The 19,910-nt window shown below is 32.8% G+C and overlaps 1 protein-coding gene across 2 annotated transcripts in view; it reads right to left on the bottom strand.

Annotated features, from left to right (window-relative positions):
- Nucleotides 1-5,859: 5,859 nt before the first annotated feature.
- Nucleotides 5,860-19,910, bottom strand: part of LOC110035815 (kinesin-like protein KIN-12C) — a 26,618-nt gene continuing 12,567 nt past the window's right edge. The window contains exons 8-15 of one of the 2 annotated variants that reach the window (XM_020740108.1): nt 15,302-15,397; nt 14,127-14,275; nt 8,840-8,989; nt 8,630-8,759; nt 7,552-8,541; nt 7,373-7,471; nt 6,510-7,193; nt 5,860-6,425 (exon numbers count right to left, since the gene is read on the bottom strand). In XM_020740108.1, the coding sequence (XP_020595767.1) occupies nt 6,189-6,425; nt 6,510-7,193; nt 7,373-7,471; nt 7,552-8,541; nt 8,630-8,759; nt 8,840-8,989; nt 14,127-14,275; nt 15,302-15,397 (2,535 nt within the window). In that variant the 3' untranslated portion in view covers nt 5,860-6,188. The remainder of the gene's footprint in view (nt 6,426-6,509; nt 7,194-7,372; nt 7,472-7,551; nt 8,542-8,629; nt 8,760-8,839; nt 8,990-14,126; nt 14,276-15,301; nt 15,398-19,910) is intronic. The other variant, XM_020740109.1, reaches the window with a different exon arrangement.

Genomic DNA, 19,910 nt, shown 5'->3' on the forward strand with positions numbered 1-19,910 from the left:
TTTTTATAAAGTAGATTTTTGGGGAGGAGATTATACAATCTTTGAAACCAATCGCTGTAGAAAAATTAAAGTATATAAAAGGAATGCTAATATGTGAAAATGATCAGAGATGGGAGAATCTAATTCATCTATTGCACACCAATCTTTGTCTGCTACTGTGAGAGGCAGATTTGATTATCAACTGACTAAAGTAGAGAACATTATTGAAATTTTACTAGGTGAGGTGTACTGGTTGGGTGAACATTGCTCTCACTTGGATCATCAATATCAAGATCAATTCAATCAACGATCCAAGTTCCATGAGGTTGAAGTGGAGATGTATAAGAAAAACAAATGAACTAGAGGAGATGAAGCAATCCAGTTTCCTATACATTCACCGTATCAGATTTGGGAGCAGGTCAGGAAACCCATAAATGAAGATTCACCAAAGGATGATCAAGAAGATGATGATGATGATGCAGATGACTTAGTGTAATAGTTTTTATGATCTTATATATGTTTAGTTTTTTTTTTTATTGTTTGTTGGTTGTTGCTAGATTTTCTTTTCATTTCTGTCCTGAATAATTTTAATTTGTCACTATTTTGTTTTGAAATATTTGTAGACAATTTTTTTCTGGTTATTTTATATTTCTATGATGATACCTGCAATGTTTTTAGACTATCTTCTAGTTCAGTTTTTCTTCTAGCATGTGTAGTTTAGATTTATTTTCTACTGCATATTGTTATATTTTGTGGAATACTTGTAAATGTTTTTGATAGCCTTATGTGGTAGCATATATTTCTGAGCTGTGATTTTTCTTCTGCTTATATTTTTCAGTACTTATTGTTATACATGTTAAAAATCAATTTTAGGGGGGGAGGGGGAATTTTTATAAAAATTAAATTTATTTGTCCTTAGTAGATTACATGTTAATTTAATTTGACTGCAAAATGATTTGTGATATGTGGTGTTATCTTCAGTGTACTATAATTTTAATTTTGGGAATGAAATAGAAGACTTAATTGAAATTTTTAGTGAAAAAGATTATGCTAGAGTTAAGATATTTAGTAGAAAACTATGAGAAAATGATTTTACTATTTTTATTAAAAAAAATTGTATTTTTGAAAAATTAAGGATTCTTAGATTTACACTTTTAAAAGGATTGAAACTCTATTAAAACTTATTTTTAAACTAATACTACATTTTTCAAGTACAGGATAGTGATAAGTTTTTAACTTTAAAAGGATGATAGTGAAATTAAAAATGATTTAAGGTCTATCTAGATATAGTAATCCTCACAAAAAGTAAGGATTAAAAGATCCTGAAAAATAAAAAGTTAGGAAAAGCTTGAGGAGAAGCCTAATCAAAAAATGGTTTCACTTGAATATTCAAAAAAATATTTAAAAACAATCCTGAACTTGTTTTTATTTCAAAAAGTATTAGTAAAAATTTTACAAATAGAGAAATTAAATTTTAACTTTATATTTTCCAAGAATCCTAACTTTAACAAATTACAATTATTTTTAAACTAGATAGGAAATCAGGATTCTTAAGTTTAATACTAAATATTCTTATACCATAGTTTTAATCTGATTCACTAGAACTTCTTCTAGATTATAATACAACATTCCTGGAGAAAAACTATAGGAAATCCTGAAGAAACCCCACTACCTCAAATCAACAAATTTAGTTTTTAAAGTTGTCGTGTTACTTGAGAACAAGTAGAGTTTAAGTTTGGGGAAATTTGATATGTCTTCGGATATACTTAATTTCTTCTTTATTTTACACATATTTTTGAATGAAACTTTACTTACTGAAAGATATTTTTATGTTTATGACATAGATATAACAAGTAGGAGCATCAGAACGAATTTGAACTGAATCGGAGGGAAATAGAATTAAATGGTGCGAAGGTGCAGATTGTGGTCTAGTGTCTAGGCACCCACTTTTGGGCACCTTGGTGTCAGGTTCTAGGCGCCTAAGCACCCAAGCTTTTCGAGCAGACAGAGTGCACGACTCTTAGGCGCCGCAGACTAGGTGCTTAGGTGTTACAGTTCAAACAGTTACTTTATGCATGACTCGGAGAGTTATTTTACTGGTGCTGACGGTTCAGATGGAGAGTTTTGGTAGTTTTACGAGTATAGAAGAAGTTCCAAGTCCTAGAATTCTCTAAGGACGGTAGGTATGAGTAAGAATTCTTGTTTTAGATAGATTTGAGGGAATTTGGGAGAATCTATAAGGGGTTTATAACAGCATCTTGTGTAGCACTATGGAAAACATCATCCGGTAGAATTTGCTTCTCTTTTAAGAGGGAAAAAGCTAAGTATCATATGTAATCTTATTTGATTATTGCTATAAACACATATTTGGTTAATCTGTTTAGATTGAATGAAGTTTTCTTTGGTGTTTATCATGTGTAGTGGGTAGATTTCTTATACATTTCTCTTGTGATAGATATATTAGATTTGTAGGGTTGTGAATGCTTTGAATTGATCTTTACTTTCATGTGATGAATATATCTCTAAACTTAACTTACATGTTGTACTGGTCATACTTGTTAAAACTCGTTATGACACATTAGGACTTGAAAGAGTGGAGGTGAAACAACATAGAATATTCACATTGTGTGAATGGCTATGAAAGATGAGTCATGAGGCAATGCAACTTAGAGAAATGAGTATCGATATAATTTGAATTATGAGTTTCACGGGTGACAGAAGGAAACAATTACCTAAATTTGAATCATACTCATTTATGCACTCAAAATAAGGTAAATGAGTCTTATGCTCATGTTGGCACTATCACATTACAATTCTTAGTATTAACACCTACAATCTACCTAGGAAATCATAAGAGAGAAGTACATATATCAATCTTGTATTTCACCTGTTTAATTGATCTAAGCAAGTTTAACTTATGGGTAGAAATATACTTAGGAGTAGTTCTTAGAATAATCATATTTAACGATCTTCCAAACTAGGACCTGAAAGTAGTAGGCTATAATTCACCCTTATGTTGTTATTACTACAAAGTCTCTGCCACCTTTCCTAGGGGATCGACATTCTGGACTCAAGTAGAGCCCTATATTACGAAAGTGATACGTGCACTTGCGTAGGAACCCTGGCACTTAGGTGGAGACTGTGAGTTAAATTAAATTATCGTTAAAGTGTTGGTAGCTACTGGGGCTGTCAGTAGGGAATGGTATGGATGTTTCTTAAGTAATTCCTTGAACGTTTTCCCAAGCTTCATAAATTGACTTTCCAACTACCTAAGTAAACGAGGTAATGTTGTACCAAAGCTTGGGAGTCTTAGATCAAGGGAACAATTGGCCAGGAAGTTTTTAGTTAGGCCAGTCCAAGTGATGATGGTTCATGTGGCTAATGTGGTCAACAATATCTTTGTTTAGTCGACACAGTTTTATCTGAAAATGACACATAATTCTAAGAAGTTGGCTAAGTGAAGGTTAGGGCCCCTAGTGGGTGATCCCCAAACTAAATGTTCTACACCATTTGGATTATGGCAGGTCTTATTTCAAAGGTTTTTTGCTTTTAAGATGTCAAAATTAATGCACATATGGATCTCCACGGATGATGGTTTGGTAAACTCCCTAAAGAGCTTCATGTGATTGTCCTGGCGTTTCACCATCTCTAAGTGTGTCTCACGCTATTTTTTAGTTCTCCTAAGTTGTCTAAGGGCTTGTTTAGTTTCCAGATCAAGTGACAACAATTCAACTAAGATGCTCCTATGCATGTAATGACAGGTATGCAATGGATCCAATGGGTGGTCCTATGCTAACACAAGAAATACGACAAAAAGCAAGAGAAAAAAAAATAAATACAGGGCAACGAACGGTGAACAAAAATATGCAAATAAAAAATTTCATTTTTTTTGGGGTTTTTTTTTTCTTTTTGGTTCCTACAATAAGAATGAAAAAGACACACATGTACAGCACAAAAAAGCACAACAAAAAAATTTAAAAGCAAGAAATAGAGAGTGTTAAAGCCTGGACTCTAAGTCGTTCAACTAAAGTTCTCCTAAAGTCAAAAAATTTTTCTATTTTTCCCGGCTACGATGCCAAAAACTTGATGTCCGAAATTACTGCAAGGCAAATCGGTAAACCACACAAGTATATTATTGATTAAGTACTATACAGTTATCAAGTTTTGTGTATTGATCACATAAGGAAAGGGAAAAAAAGGGTTTCCAACAGAGAAAGCTCTAATTTACTGCATTACTGAACCTAGTTTGAAGTGATCACAATTGAAGGAATTAAAGTCTACAATCCTAAGTGAAATAGTAAACTGAATAGGCAATAAGAAAGGAAACAACAAAAAGCACGGAGTCTTTTGCATCCTTCAAAGGAAGCAAAGCTCATGCTCATATGACTCGGGTGGCGTGTTTTATCGTTATTTTCTTATGAATTCTCCTAGATGATAGTTGCCAACCAAGGAAAGTATTTTTTTTAGCCTATGTCTAGGTCATAAGAAGAGTTGGAAACGATATTACAGTTAAGGACTTAACCATGCAGTGTTTCCTAGGGCTTTCAGATCCCCTATCTTGATTGCAATTTCCTAATAACAATATGTTTATTTCACTAGGCTATTGTGTGTTAGCCTAATTGTTCCACTAGTCAACAATTAGAAGTCCTAGATCACAAATGTTTTTAACATCCTAATTTATCATATTAGGAGTAAACTAAATATCAAAGGTTAACACTTATAACGTTTACTAGAAAAATACGTAAAGAACACAACAGGAAATATCTTATCCTTGCAACACAAGCATGAAAAAAAATTTAACTACTCGACATGAGATAGAAAACAGGAATGCTTTCATTAAAAATATTGAAAAAAAAAAATTGATGCAAAAAAAGTATAAAATTTATAACCAAACAAATGCTCTATGCAATACACCAACTCATTGTCGTACAACAATAATGACTCCACGATCTTCCTCCCACATAATATTTCTCCAGACAATCTTGTCAAACCTTTTAAGGAAAAAAAATGAACCTAGAAGTTTTCTTCCTTGCGGGAGAAGAGGAAAACCCTGTGGATTGAAGTATAAACTCTCGTGTTGTTAAACGCCTCTCAAATCTATGCCGGCTCGCTTAGATTGTGCCCTAGCTTCTACTTTTATAACCGTTGCCAACATAAAATAGAATGTACGATGGTGTGACCGCACCTGTATTCGGCAAGACTACACCTTAGTCGACATAGCCACGCCAAATACGAACATAACTACGTTGCACCATGTGCATGGGTAGCATAGTTACGCCGCATTTAAGTGTGATTACACAAAATCAACTCTATAGAAAACATCATTTTTTCACTTTGTGAAGCACATTCAACCCCTATAACCTGCAAAATATCACAAAGAACTTCCACAAGCATAATAACCTAATAAACATGAAATAAAACACATAATTTAACCCATGAAGAATACGTAATTTTGACTCATGTCAAGAGAGATTATTAAGGCCAATTATCCATACCATGAGGTATATTCTTCATCTATAAAGCTTAAATCGTGTCATGATCGCACACGACATATCGACTTTACTATTAATTTCAATGACATTTAAACCTCAAGTAGGCTATAGATTAATGATTTTTCTTTGCCCGATCCTTTTCTATAGATATAATTGCAATATAAATATTATAGAAATCATAAAATGCATGATTTAATTATAAAGCCATTAAAAATTTAAATTGCAACAATTTTAGTGAAACATGCGTCTACATTAACACTCACATTATTATACTAATTGGTTTTATGACCAAGTTATAAGACATATTTCTTGAATGCAAATAACTGTCTGTCTTGCATTTATAATTGAGACTATTATGGCATAGTTTTTAAAACTCTTAAATGGTTTGAAATTTCCCTCCAAGGAAAAATATAAGAACAAAATAGAGAGGAAGTTAGCAAATCCTAGGGAAATGGAAGAAATTCTACAATAGAAAGGATACATGTCTGAAGGCTGCTAAGAGACAGGTAAGGGTCTCTTTGGGGAGATTACAAATGGATATTTTCTTATTACAAACACCTTAACTTCCTATCAATGATATCATTAAATTTATCCAAAAACAGATCTTAATAGAACAGCACAAGGAAAAACTCCAGTTCCAAGACAGTTGACAAAATTATAATGTCAACTTCACCAGTTAGCTAATTTTCAGCATTGAAAACTTTTAATTCCTCTAATCTACTGATAAGAAGGCTTGAATGCAGACCTCCAAGACATATCATCAGACAAAGGGGCCCTGCTCGGATCAGCACTATAAGAATTATGCTGGTACAGTGGTTCTAATGCAGATTCTGGCAACCGACTCTCTGCAAGGTAATGCTTCATTGTAGCAATCTCCATCGTATGTTTTTTCTTCAATTTCTCTATTTGCCTCCTAAGTTTCTCTATTTCTTGCTGTGCTTTGCCATACTTTTCCTGCATTAAAGCAATCAAATCAAACATCAAATTGTGTTTATGTATTACATTTGGGAAATTGGAAATAATTGAGAACAATTAAACCTCTGTGATTAAAACAGCTTCTTCAGACTCTTTCAAACGCACAAGCAGTTCTCCTGCAGCATGAACAGCATCGGCAGTGTCTCTGAGTTGAAGCTTAAGGACCCGATTCTGCTCCTTGAGGCCAGACCTTTCCTTCTCTCTTTCAATTTTAGATGTTGCAAGTTCAGCCGCAAGAGCTGCAGCAAAAGCAGAACCTTTACATTTGGATTCTGCTTTTGCAGCTGCCTTCTTCACCCCTGCAATGGCCTCCATGACCTTCCTGTGCTTGCCAAGTAATTCATCGTACTTCTCCTGAAGCTCAGCATAGTGTTCAATAATTCTAGCGTGCCCCTGTATGGAACGATGCAGCGCATCATCCAATTCAGCAGTGCATTGCTTTTCAAAGCTAAGCTCAAGTTCCTTCTTCTCTGCAAGCCTACGATTCGATTCAAGATCAATCCTCAACTCTTCAGTAAGAGATATCCATCTGCTCTCTGATTCCATCCACCTCTCCTTCTCACGCTCAAACTCTTCTCCCTTTACTGGGGTACCGCTACCATTTCTTATCTGTTCAAGCAGTGAAACATTCGTAGAACTACAGTTATAAGACTTCAACTGCTTTCTTAGGAGCTCTATTTCTTCAATAAGAGCCTCCTTGTCAATGCAACCTGAATTGATTCCATGATCAGCAACATATTCATTATTCTGTATCACAAAAGCACCAAATGTAGTGTTACAGAAAACACTAGGAGTCAAAGTTCATAACTTTTGAAAGCACAAACCACAACGTTTGTATAAATCAATCTGCAGCTCAAAATATTACAAAGGTATCCTTAAATAAAAGATCATATCCTCATACCGCTTCATTCAGTTCTTAGAAGTACCTGAGAATCCAGCTTTCTTATTTTCTCTGCTTGCTCAACGCATAGAGTTTCTAGTTCGGTGTTTCTCTGTTTCACATCTTCTGAAGCCTTGATTTCTCCCTGTATTACATACGTCAACACCATTAGCACAAAATTAAAAAAAAAAATCAAATTACAGAAAGCGCGGCAACATATAGTACCTCCAACACTTTATTAATTTCCTTGGAAGGCCCATAATTGTTGCCTTCATTAATCTGCATATCCATGTTGAACTTGCCATTAGCAGTCGCTTGTTTTTGGCAATTTGAACACAGGAATGGAGCATTCACATCCCTTGGTGGCGTCTGACCACAAGCATCAACCTTCTTCATGCCTGACTGAGAAGTCAAAGACAAGTGCTCCAAAGAAAGAGCAACAGGTGATTTACTTGAGGCTGAATTCCGCTGATGATAATCAATAATTTGCAGACCTCTATGAAGGCTAGCTGCCAATGACTCGATGGGGTTGACTTTACTAGATTGCAGCGAGGAACGAATAGGGTCTACTGCCTTACTAAAAGTCCCTTTTTCTGAACCGGGCTTTGGGCTTTCGGATGAAATGTTCTTCATAAGAAGGCAAGGTGAACTCAATGAGCTTTTCTTTAGGCTATCATCAACTTTAGGAGATGCACAAAGAACTGGCTCTTTCAGTAGGGGCGATTTTTTTGAAATGCTAGAATTTTCTGAATTGCACTGAACTTCATTGCTCTCAATTGGCATAATCTTTAATGTATTTGGTTTTTCAACTTTACTTTCCTCAGAGTACTCTTGGTTTAATTCATTGCTAACTGGGAATGAGGAAAAATTTGGGGTTTGATCAGTTTTAGTTCCACTTTGACTCCCGCTGCTGTCTAGTTCAATATCATGCATGCAATCAGATGACAAAGCGGATACTGAAACTTTTCTAAATATTTTTTCTTGTTCTTCTATAGAAGAATCTAAGTCATTGAGTTGAACGCACAATTCCTTTATATCTTTCTCATCAACATCCATGTCAACTTCTGGATCATTATCTATTGAAGGGAGAAACAAAGAATGATTAAGACTCCGTCTTAGAATATTTAAGCTATTGCGATTCGCAAGCCTTTTGAAATGTCCATTTGTGCTGACGAAACAACTTCCTCCAAATGACTTCGCTCTTATAAGCTCTTCCTGCACAAAGGTATTTGAAGAAATAAATGAAGTTTTAGATATTACACAAAGTTGTTCATGATACTTGAACCTTCTGGAAAGGTTTTACCTTTAACTGACGTATTTGGTCGCTCAGACCATTAACATCATCTTCAGATATTTCATTGATCATTGCCTTGTTTTTTATTTGTTTCACCCGTCCACCAAATCTTAGCGTGCTTAATGTTATTGCTTTGTATCTGCCAAGTCAAGTAAACAAATGTTCGTTATTCTTTGTTGTAATCTCATGGACAACTGAGAATACAAGACTTGGAGTTACCTTTCATCAGGAGAAATAGAACAAATGAACGTAGCCTTCGCATTGCCTCCAAGAGTATCTTGCAATACGTTATTCAAACAGGAGTCTAAAAGTGGAACCTTTTCCTTATTTTCTTGGTGAGTGGAATCTGATAGAATGCTGACCAATCTCCTGTATTGGAGCAGCCAGATGTCAAGTAAAGAATTAAAGGACGGAATAATCAGCTATTAAAATAGAAACACATTGGAAACAGTTGGTGCAAATTATCTTGTAGTTGTGAGCTTTAGAGTAAAGATGAAAAATAAGCACAATTTTGCAAGAAGTGTAACATGAAAACGAATAAACACTTATCTTGCAAATTTTCCAGTAAAGATGCTGATGAAAAATAAGCACAAATACAAATGAATTGACAGAATAAAGCAAATAGCTACATACCGTTCTAAGAACACATTTAAACAAAGCTTTCCTTGGATTATTCGTATAAAAATAGGATTGTCTCTTCTTTTTTTTTTTTATTTTGCAAGAAGTGTAACTTTAGTAGTAGCAGCAGCTCTAGTGACAGAGGTGTAACTTTGGGTGATCAAATTATTAAAATGTGTGAACGATTTAGATATCTCGGGTTTGTTGTTCAAAGCACTGTTTAAATGTGTTCTTAGAATTCAAGTTGATTGGTTGAAGTGGAATAATTAGAAAGTTTATGTGTTCTTAGAATTCAAGTTTATGTGTTCTTAGAATTCAAGGTGTAACTCTAGAACACATCTCTACTGAAGTTAAATTATTAGAGCTAGCTAGCAATTATATCTTCATGGAAAAGTACAATTCGCTTCATGGAAAAGTACAATTCGGAAAAGTACAATTCGCTACAAAGCACATAGATTGGCATCTCCCAAGGAAATGCTTTTAATGCTTCAATTAGAAAGTTGAAAGTTGCACTTTTGAGCAAAGGGCAAGGAAAACTTTGAGAAATGTTGGTCTATCTTATTGAGGTGCGAACTAATTTTAATAAGGGTGATTTGATCGTCGGATGGAGCATATGTCACAACCCCCACCACTTATTAGTAACAACTCCATTGAGAGTCTCGATGAGAAAATCATTGAAGTCATTCAAGATAAAGATTGCTTCTCGAGACTAACACTTATGAAAGCTAGAGGTCATACACATGACTCAAGAAAGTATTTTGTAAATCACAAGGATCACAATCAAGACATAGACGACTACTCATATTTTAGGAATTGAATTAATAAAGAAGGAATCTATTTTACCTTAAATCATCAACATTATTGGAGTAGCCATCGCCATCCTTGGAGGGAATGGGGCAAAAGATTCCCACTAGTCAAGTCTCAAACAAACAAATTTGGTGCGACAGAATCTATTTGGTGAGTTCTTCTTAGCCATGAAGGAATAGCCATCCACCCATTATCTTCAGTAGAGATGTTCTCCTTATAAATAGAGAACTAAATAAAGACATAATTGTGGTCACACCATTAATTATAAACTACACAATTGACAACATCCAATAGACAAAGTGTTTAGGAAAAATCCTCTTTTGTGGTGTCTACGACAAAGCTTAGGGTCTTCAAACCTTATTCCCACATCAGGCCCTTTGTTTGGCTATTTTAGAGAAATGAATAATATACATAATTCACAGCCATAGCCAACTTTGTAATAGTTAATATGCTAGCAATGTACAATGCAATATTTGGCCAACCCTTGTTGATTACCTTTCATGTTACTATCAAATTTATGTGAGGTAGAGAATTATTTACTATTAGATGGATTTAATACAACCTTGAAGTTGCTTCATTGAAGCTATAGAGACTGTACAAAGGGAGATCCTACAACTTGATATGCAAAGGGAAAGCAACCTAGAGGCCAATGAGGTCGACAATGAAATTATCATCTTCGAAGGAGAATCCAGAAGAACATTTTGGCAAAGATATCTTTTGATGCAGGGTTAATAAGCAGATGGATTACAACTCTTTGCATGTATAGAGATATTTGCTGGCCAACTAATGAGATGCTATGAGCAAGTGTTGATCTCTGATGTCATAGAATCAATGTTGACCCTAGAGCTCAACCAATCAAGTTGAAGATGAGATCAGTCACTACCATTCTCAATGAGTTTATTCTCTAAGAAGTAAGCAACCAACACTGATACTTTTATCGGAGAAGAAATAAAAATATATATATCAAAAAAGGAAATTCACCTAAAATTTTCTTATGTTCATCATCCTTAAATAAATCGCTTCAAGCTCTCATCCTCCACATCCATTTGAGGAGATACCTAAGTTGTCGCATGGATTTCTTAGACTACCTCTCTCACCAAAGAAGTGCTAGAATTAATCCCCTAGGTAGCATGAAGCCTTGTAATCTCCACACTCTTTTTAGTTTCTTAAGCCCACTCTCACTTTTTCCCAAAAGCATGTCGTTCAAACTCCCACTCATTGAAAAATAGGCTCATCATTCATGTTCAAAGCGCTATTCACAATCAATCATGCATGTTGATCAACAGATCACTTACTTCTCGCTCATAAGCCTATTCTCTTATTATTTTTTGAGTTCCCCAATTAAAAATGCAAGAGAATTGCGAAACTAAATATGTACAACTATAAAGTCTTAAACAGAGTTTAAATCAACTTACAGGCCAACTTGCCAAATTAACCAACTAGTTTAGCATGACAGCCAGACCACACAGACCAACCACCCAATTCATCTAGACAACTTGGTTTGGCAGATAAACACACTAGTTTTACCAAATCATTGGCGACATTTGGAGGCAAACCCTCTCGATCAACCAACCTTGTACAATGTTCCTTTTATTTGTTGCGTACTGTTGTATCTAGTGCACCTCGGGACATTCCAACTTATAAATAGATGTGGCCATCATGTGGTATAGGAATTCTTTTGGGAGGATTCTTCTAATCAAGACTCCTCTAGAAGAGTTGAAACTCCTGTAAATTTTTCTCTCTTCTTTCATTGGTCTCTATCTATCATATGATTCTTCTCTTCTCACACGAATGACCGGAGGCTATACGAGCCCCGAACATCCCTCATGCGCATATAATTCGAGTATCAAACCTTGCACTCGGGGGGAATCGAAACCCAAACCAGAGGAAACTTACAACCGATAAGTAGATGTTCGACCAACTGATCTGAGTATTCGGCGCATATATATATATGTACACACACACACACACACACACACACAGATATAGTCACACACACGCTTAATTACTTAAAATTGCAATATTGTAATCCTACTATATTCAACTAACATCAACCAATTTTCAATAAATTATAACATCTAACATCAATATGTGATATATGATATTTATTACTCATTTAACTACTATACAAAATATTTTTTGAGCTAAGATTTGGAAAATAAATAAATAAATATTTATTTATAAAAATAACCATATCATAAAAATATAATAAATAAATTTTTTTTATATAAAATGAAACATCATTAAAAATTTTATGAGGGATTTTTTTTTAAAATATTTAAATTTAGGGGCATTCACATACATACCTCCCAACTCCTATTTAAATTTAAATGTGTTCTTAGAATTCAAGTGATATAGATGAGGATGTTAATAGTAGAATTCAAGTTGATTGGTTGAAGTGGAGGAATGCTTCGGGCCATTTGTGTGATAAAAAAGTACTGCTAAGACTAATAGGAAAATTTTATAGGATGGTGGTGAGACGTGTAATGCTCTATGGCGTTGAATGTTGGCCTTTAAAAGAGAAGCATAATATTAGGTTAACTGAGAATATTTAGGTGGATGAGTGGCTTTACACTTAGAGACAAAATGCAAAATGAATATATCCATGATAGGGTTGGTGTATCTCCAGTGATGGACAAAATTAGAGAGAGCCGTCTTAGATGGTTTGGTCACATTAAACATCGACCATATGATGTTCTGATTCGCAGAGTGGATGTTTTGGATTTGACTTATGTTAAGAAAGGCAGAGATAGGCCTAGGAAACTTGGGCTTATTGTATTAAAAATGATCTTAATTTATTAGAACTAAATGAAAATATGACTCTAAATAGGACGCAATGGAGAAAAAAGATTCATGTAGCCGGCCCCACGTAGTGATTCGAATTTAAGCTTTGTTGTTGGTTCTTGTTGTTGTTGTTGTGTTTTTGAATTTTGCAAGAAAAGAAAGTTTCAACCATCAAGAACTTATATAAACATCAAAAAGCTGCAGAGTGTGGTATGAAGTCGTCTTTGCAACTCTCTAGGTTTTAGGTATGCATTTGCTCGCTTTCAATGCAACAAACTAATAAAGTTAAGCAAGCAGGTCCACACAATTTTGTTATTTTGAAGAAATCTGATTGCCCAAAAGCTTGCATGCCCACTTGGTTAAGTTTTACGTGTCAAGTTTTATGTCTCACCTGTGGAAGTCCATATACAAATTTAATGTAGATTTGGTGAGTGGCCAATACTAATGTAGATTTGGTGAGTGGCCAATACAAGCATCGAAATATTTTCCATTTGTATTATGGATTCAATTTCTACTTCCCTCATTTTTTTTATGCTTTAGAATAATAACCATGTTGCCAAAAGCAAGAAAATTTTTGCCATCCTTATGGTTACATGTAAGCCAAAATTTCTTTAATATGAAAAAATTTTGAAAGAAAAGAAAATGCTTTTATTCGTAGAAAATATTAAAACTAATTTTTCTTGGTGGAATTTGATCCCTGGCCTTCCATATAAAGGAAGAGGAAATTAGCGCTTCAACGCCACTTGAATGGTTGTTCATTGAGATATATCACATTTGCCGATAAAAATAAAGAAAAAAAGTATGTATTATATATATATATATATAGTCATGTTGTTTATTGAAATTAGATTCAAACAGGATATTTTAAAGCAATGTCTAACATACCTTAATAATGCCTAAGTTGATATATTTATTGAATCATGTAATTCCATATTTATTACATGCACAGCACATCAAGATTGGAATTTAATCGTACAAAATGGTTTTTTCTTGTAAATCTAAAGAACCCAATATTTGACAAAAATGAAGTGTCAGGAAATCTAAGAAAAAACAAATAAATAAACACCATTCACCACAATTATAAATATAGAAAATGGCAAACTTATTCAAATATAATAATCTGACATGCTTATTCTCAGAATTGATCTACTCAATATGGAAGCAATAATTTTAATGTCTGTTCTACAATGGTTTATTAGTGATTTGCGCAAAAATTTTTAGCGGTTTAAAAATGCCTAGATTTTCAAATAAGTTATTTTAGCTGTCCAAGCTCAAAATTAAAACTAAAAGATCATACCCAAGTTTTGAGAGTGATTTCTTGATAAACCAGTCTTCTTGAATAGTTTGTCTGCTGACAGCATCGAGATCATTATCACCAATTCCAGCAAGGTCAACAAAGCTGATTCTGCTAGTCTTTGAACTGCTGAAGTAATTTGATGACAAACCCTGACATTAAATATCCAGTTAACGTAAATATAAGTCTAATGACAAGTAAATTGACAAATATTTTCTAAGGACTCCAGAAAAGACGTATTAAGTAAGCTACACTGATTTATTTATTTTGTAGGACTTATGTCTTGTGATGTCAACTCTTACCGTTTATTTGAGTTACAATGAATTACATATTCACCTACTTTCACATTAATTTTTAATTACTTTATTATTCTAAAAAATAAAAGTAATATTACAAAGAATCAGTTAATTATTTTAATTTATAATCGTTATTAAAAGGGAAAAAAATTCAAGCAGACATCCTTTCTCACCTTTTTTTTAAGTGAGCTTCAAAAATAAGAAATAGATTTCATCCATTTTCGAGCAAGAAATACTTGAAATCTTTTTTAGAAATGAGATTCAATAACTTCGGAACGCTTGCATTGAAACAATATGACCCTACGTGACAATCAACGCTAAAAAGTAGTGATCAACTGGGAAGTTCTACATAACGGCTAGAATGAAGGATGCTTAAGTTTAGTGATAGAATCTATTAAATAATTCTACAAGAAGACTGAAATGAGCCGAGCTCAAATAGCCCGAACGGGCCATGATTCAATGTAAGCATGTAACATTGCATTAAAATTAAGGCGGTGTTTGGTAGCATATTATTAAAAGGATTTAAGAAATAATTTCACTTAAATCTAGCCAAACATTAAAAAAATAAAACTTAAATCTGAAGCTCCGTTAAGTCTATTTTTTCGTGTTTCGTCACTTTCTTCCCGTGTTCCATCTCCATTCCGACATAAATCCATATTTAATAAATTTGAATACAAGTTGAATTTAAGTGATTTGTTTCACCATCGACATGCTCTATTTCCATGGAAAATTTTATCTGATTTGATAAATCCTATTTAACATTAATCCAATTTACAGCCAAAAACAGGCTAAATGTAGTATTTCTATGGCAATTGAGGCTCCACATGATTAAGCCTGACAATAGAATAGGATGAAAAATTGAGTGATAATAAATTATGTTACCTTGCACCATGATTCAATGACACAGGTAAAAATTATATGAGATCGTGAACTCTTTGAGTTTAAATTTGTTGCACCAACTTTTCTATTAGAGAGACCCTACAAAAAATCATCAGAGAACAAAAACGTAAGCCATTAAACATATTAAGTTTAGAACCAGACCCAAAAAAATATGCACTAATAAAAAGCAGCGTAAGTCTGAACAGGCCAACATATCTTGGGAGAAAAAGCAATAGTGATGACAGAAAAAGGCCTTCAAAGCGGGATTAGTCAGATTAAAAAATATCAGTGAAACAACAACAATGGAAGAATAGTTACATTATAAAGATCATCAAAGCTTAATGAAGGGATCAACAAAATCAGTGTGGCCCAATAACATTTACAGATGAATGAATGAATGAATTGTACAAACACCACTGATAAGAATCAAAACTGTTATTTCAGATTTATCGAATTATATAAAATATTGCTTATCAAAAAATTCGCTGGCTAGCAACATCTTAAATTGTTCCACGATGAAAGTGTTTGCTTTTTATAACTATATATATTTATAGCGAGAGAGAAAGAGAGAGAGAGAGAGATTTAAAATGATTTTATATCATGCCGAATAAAGAGCATAAAAAGTGCATTAAGAACACTAAATGTAAACCCATAAAACAGCCTACTCCTAAACATTTTGAAAATAACTAACTCAAATCCATGTTTACGTTTATGATTGTAACAATCTGCATTACAAACAAAGGACCGCACCGGTTTAACTGAACTGATTCCTCCTCAACTTAAATTTTGAATTTGTGCCCTCCTATCCCCTCTCTATTTTGGAATCGAGACTCTTCCTTGGGCTCAAACAAGAGAAAGGAGAGCAAGCAAACGGGTGGGAAGGCGATCGATCAAAAGCCGGCAATGATGGACAGCTCCTACAGCACATAGCATGTGAGCTGGAGTGAGTAAGAACTCTCAATTTGTGCCTTTGATACCCATGATAGCACAGAGAAGGTTTATAGAGAGAAGAATGAAGTAGAAAAAAGGAAAGAAGCATTAATACTTACTTTTTCTTCTTATTCTCCTACTTGCACCAACAGGATATTCTCCTCTTCATTCATTGAACAGTTAAGTACTCTTAAAAAATAATTTTTAGGCCATTTTGAGATGATTTAGGAATGCTTGGTAGCTTGGTGAGGAGATGATTTTTTAACCAAATTACTTAACCTAGTTTAATTCACCCCTTTCTTTAATGATAGAGTTACAGATTTTCATATATAAGAAGTACAAGTCTAACAGCTTAACTAGTTAGTCCTATAAGGAGAAAAACATTAATATTTTTATGAGTATATTTCTTAATTGCAATGCTTTCAATCAAGGATGGAGGTAAATTATTCTGGTTAAAATGAAGATCTAATTGTCTATTCATATTCTTCTTGATAAAAGATTTGATAGTGAACTCGATGTATTGAGTTAATGGGATTTATTTTTATAAAACCTGAAAGATGTTTAGTGAACGTGTATGGAGGATTCATAAAGCCATGGTTGATGATAATTGATACATAAAGTAGTAATGTTTAATTGACATTTAGAAATAATTATGAAAATATATATTAGGAAAACCTTTGAAGTTATTCATTTTTCATGGAATATACTTAAATTGTTTATTTTGGTTGTTAAATCTCTGTTACGCAGCATATTGAATATGTGAATATATTATACTATTTTGAATCTACGATTGAAGAGGATCAATTATTGCAGTAAGAATATTTATGGGTGATTGAATAGCTGATTGCTTGTTGTTTTCATTAGTATGTTACTCTTTACTAACTGAAGGATATATGTACTCTTCTTTATTAGAGATATATTCCATGCTTGTTATTCATATATTTTATTGTTTATATAAAATTTGTTCCATTTATTATTAGTCTCAATTATGACCATATTGATATGATGTAATATTCTTATCTTGTTGGTTGGTGCACAAAATCCTAAAATGCTCTTGTATATCATTTTAATCGTTGAAAAAAACTACTATTTAATCAAATCAAAAATTTTATCGATATATAACACATGTTGAACAGAATAATGATAAACTCTTCATTATAATGTGTTTAATATTATTAAAAATAAAAGAAGCATACTTCTATGCATTATTTATGCATTTGAGGCAGAATACTTCTTCATGTTGGCTAGCCAAATCAACGAGTCCACTAATGACTACCTTTTTGAGAGAAATCATTGAATTTTTATGGGAATGATGCTACCTTTTTAATTTTAGGTTGACATAATAAAACCACCTATAAATATACATATATATAAAAATAATGATGAATGACTGATGAGTCCTTCATGGTTTTATACTTATTGTGTACAGGCAAGTGAAATTTTTCACATTCAACTGCAATTATTTTTAGTTGTATATAAGTGCTTATGAATTATATTGCATAACAAGAACCATTAAATAATTACATTATTTCAAAATTTATTTGTATAAATATTATTTATAATTATTGCAATATGATATTCATTATTAATCCTACTTTTAATAATTCATATTTATGCCCTATGCCTTGCCTTTTTAACATTACTCAATGTGATTTAACCTGCTTAGTTTATTTCTTATTAAATTCACACCTATTAATTTGTGAATTTTAGGTATGCATTATCTAAAAAGATAGTTTTTAAACTCATGCTTCCAAGAAATTAAAAAAGAAAATTATAATTAGAATTTATTTGGTTATTACTACTTTTCATATTTTAATAAGTTAATATGTCGTTAAATGTCTTTTATAATTTGATAACTAAACTATTAAGCGTATTGGATTTAGATACATTGATGATCTTATCAGTGGACTAAGAATATTGAACCATGTGTTTTTAATTCTTAGAATCATTTCTTAACTTTCAACTTGCACCTCCTTGCTATATTCCAATGGCTTCCTTCAAGGCCTATGGGGAAGAGTGTGACAATAATGTTTCTAAAGCATGCATAGCTCAATTTAAGAACCAACTTCAAGAACTATAAAACATCAATTCGACCCACTAACATAATTTAAATATGGAGAACTAAATCATGCTCGGTTAAGAAAAAATCACATCAGGATATCCCTAACTAAAAATTGTTCAAGATGGACTATGAAGCCCTTGATCCAACATTCATATGAATGTAATACATTAGTAATTTGTATTGCATTCATCTAAAATTTAGATCTAAGCACATTTTAAAGCCCATCCCGACAAAAAATTTCAGTAAGAACCTTAAACCAATATCTTCGCTTGGAATAAGTTAGGATTTGCACTTACATTTTTAAATATAATTACAAATGATTTTTAAAAAATTAGTTTATTATGCTCCAGGCATAAAAGAATACAAGAAATATTAATAATTTGATATGCATAAATACAACAATAACAACAACAAAGCCTTAATCCCACTATGTGGGGTCAGCTACATGAATCCTTTTTCTCCATTGCGACCTATTTAGTGTCATATTTTCATTTAGTTATAATAAGTTAAGATCATTTTTTTATACAATAAGCCCAAGTCTTCCTAGGTCTATCTCTGCCTTTCTTAACATAAGTCGAATCTAAAACATCTATTCTCCTAATCGAATCCTCAGATGGTCAACGCTTAATGTGACAAAACCATCTAAGACGACTTTTTCTAATTTTGTCCTTCACAAGAGCTACACCAACCCTATCACGGATATATTCATTTCGCAATTTGTCTCCGAGTGTAAAACCACTCATCCACCTAATCATTCTCATCTCGGCAACACCTAACCTATGTTCAATTACCCTCTCCCATAATTTTAAAGTATAACAATCAACTTAATTCCTCTATAATTTGCACACTCTTGTGCATCACCTTTATTCTTAAAAATGGGGACCAAAATACTCTTCCTACACTCTTGCTATGCATAGATATTTTACAAAAATATTTTACGTATATTATATGAGAAGTTTAACATCTCAAAAAATATGACAGAAAGCAAATAAGAAATTCATGATTTGATTGGTCTCCTTTACTTTCAAATTGTTTTTGCAACAATATGGAACCTTATAGTTATTGGTTCCAAAGCACCCACAAAATATTAATGAATGTCTCAATAGAAGCGTCTTTTAAATAATGGACTTCTAGTGAGATCTCACATAATTAAACTATAAATCTATCACTTGTTTCCTATGTGCACTTAAGTTGGATGATTGTATATACGTGTCTATAAGTAGAGATAATTAGGGCTGTCAAAAAAGCTCTTTGTTCGCGAACAGTTCGTGTTTGGTTCTTCAATGAGTTCGTGTTCGATTCGTTCGATAAGTAAACGAGACAAACGCGAACAAATTTTTTTCGTTTGGTTAGTTAAACGAACCAAACACGAACAGTGATGCGTTCGTTCGTGTTCGAATCGTTATTGTTTGAAATATAAAATAATATAAAATAATTATATATAAAAAATTTATTATATTTTAAAATATTAAATTTTATAAATTATAATATATAATAAAATATTAATAATAATATATTAATATACTATAGTAATAATATACTAATATAGATATTGTATATTTATATAATATAAGTTATATAATTAATATATAATATTATTTTTATATATTAATATTAGGG

Source organism: Phalaenopsis equestris, unplaced genomic scaffold (genome assembly GCF_001263595.1).
Source record: "Phalaenopsis equestris unplaced genomic scaffold, ASM126359v1 Scaffold200044, whole genome shotgun sequence".
Taxonomy (NCBI): Eukaryota; Viridiplantae; Streptophyta; class Magnoliopsida; order Asparagales; family Orchidaceae; genus Phalaenopsis; species Phalaenopsis equestris.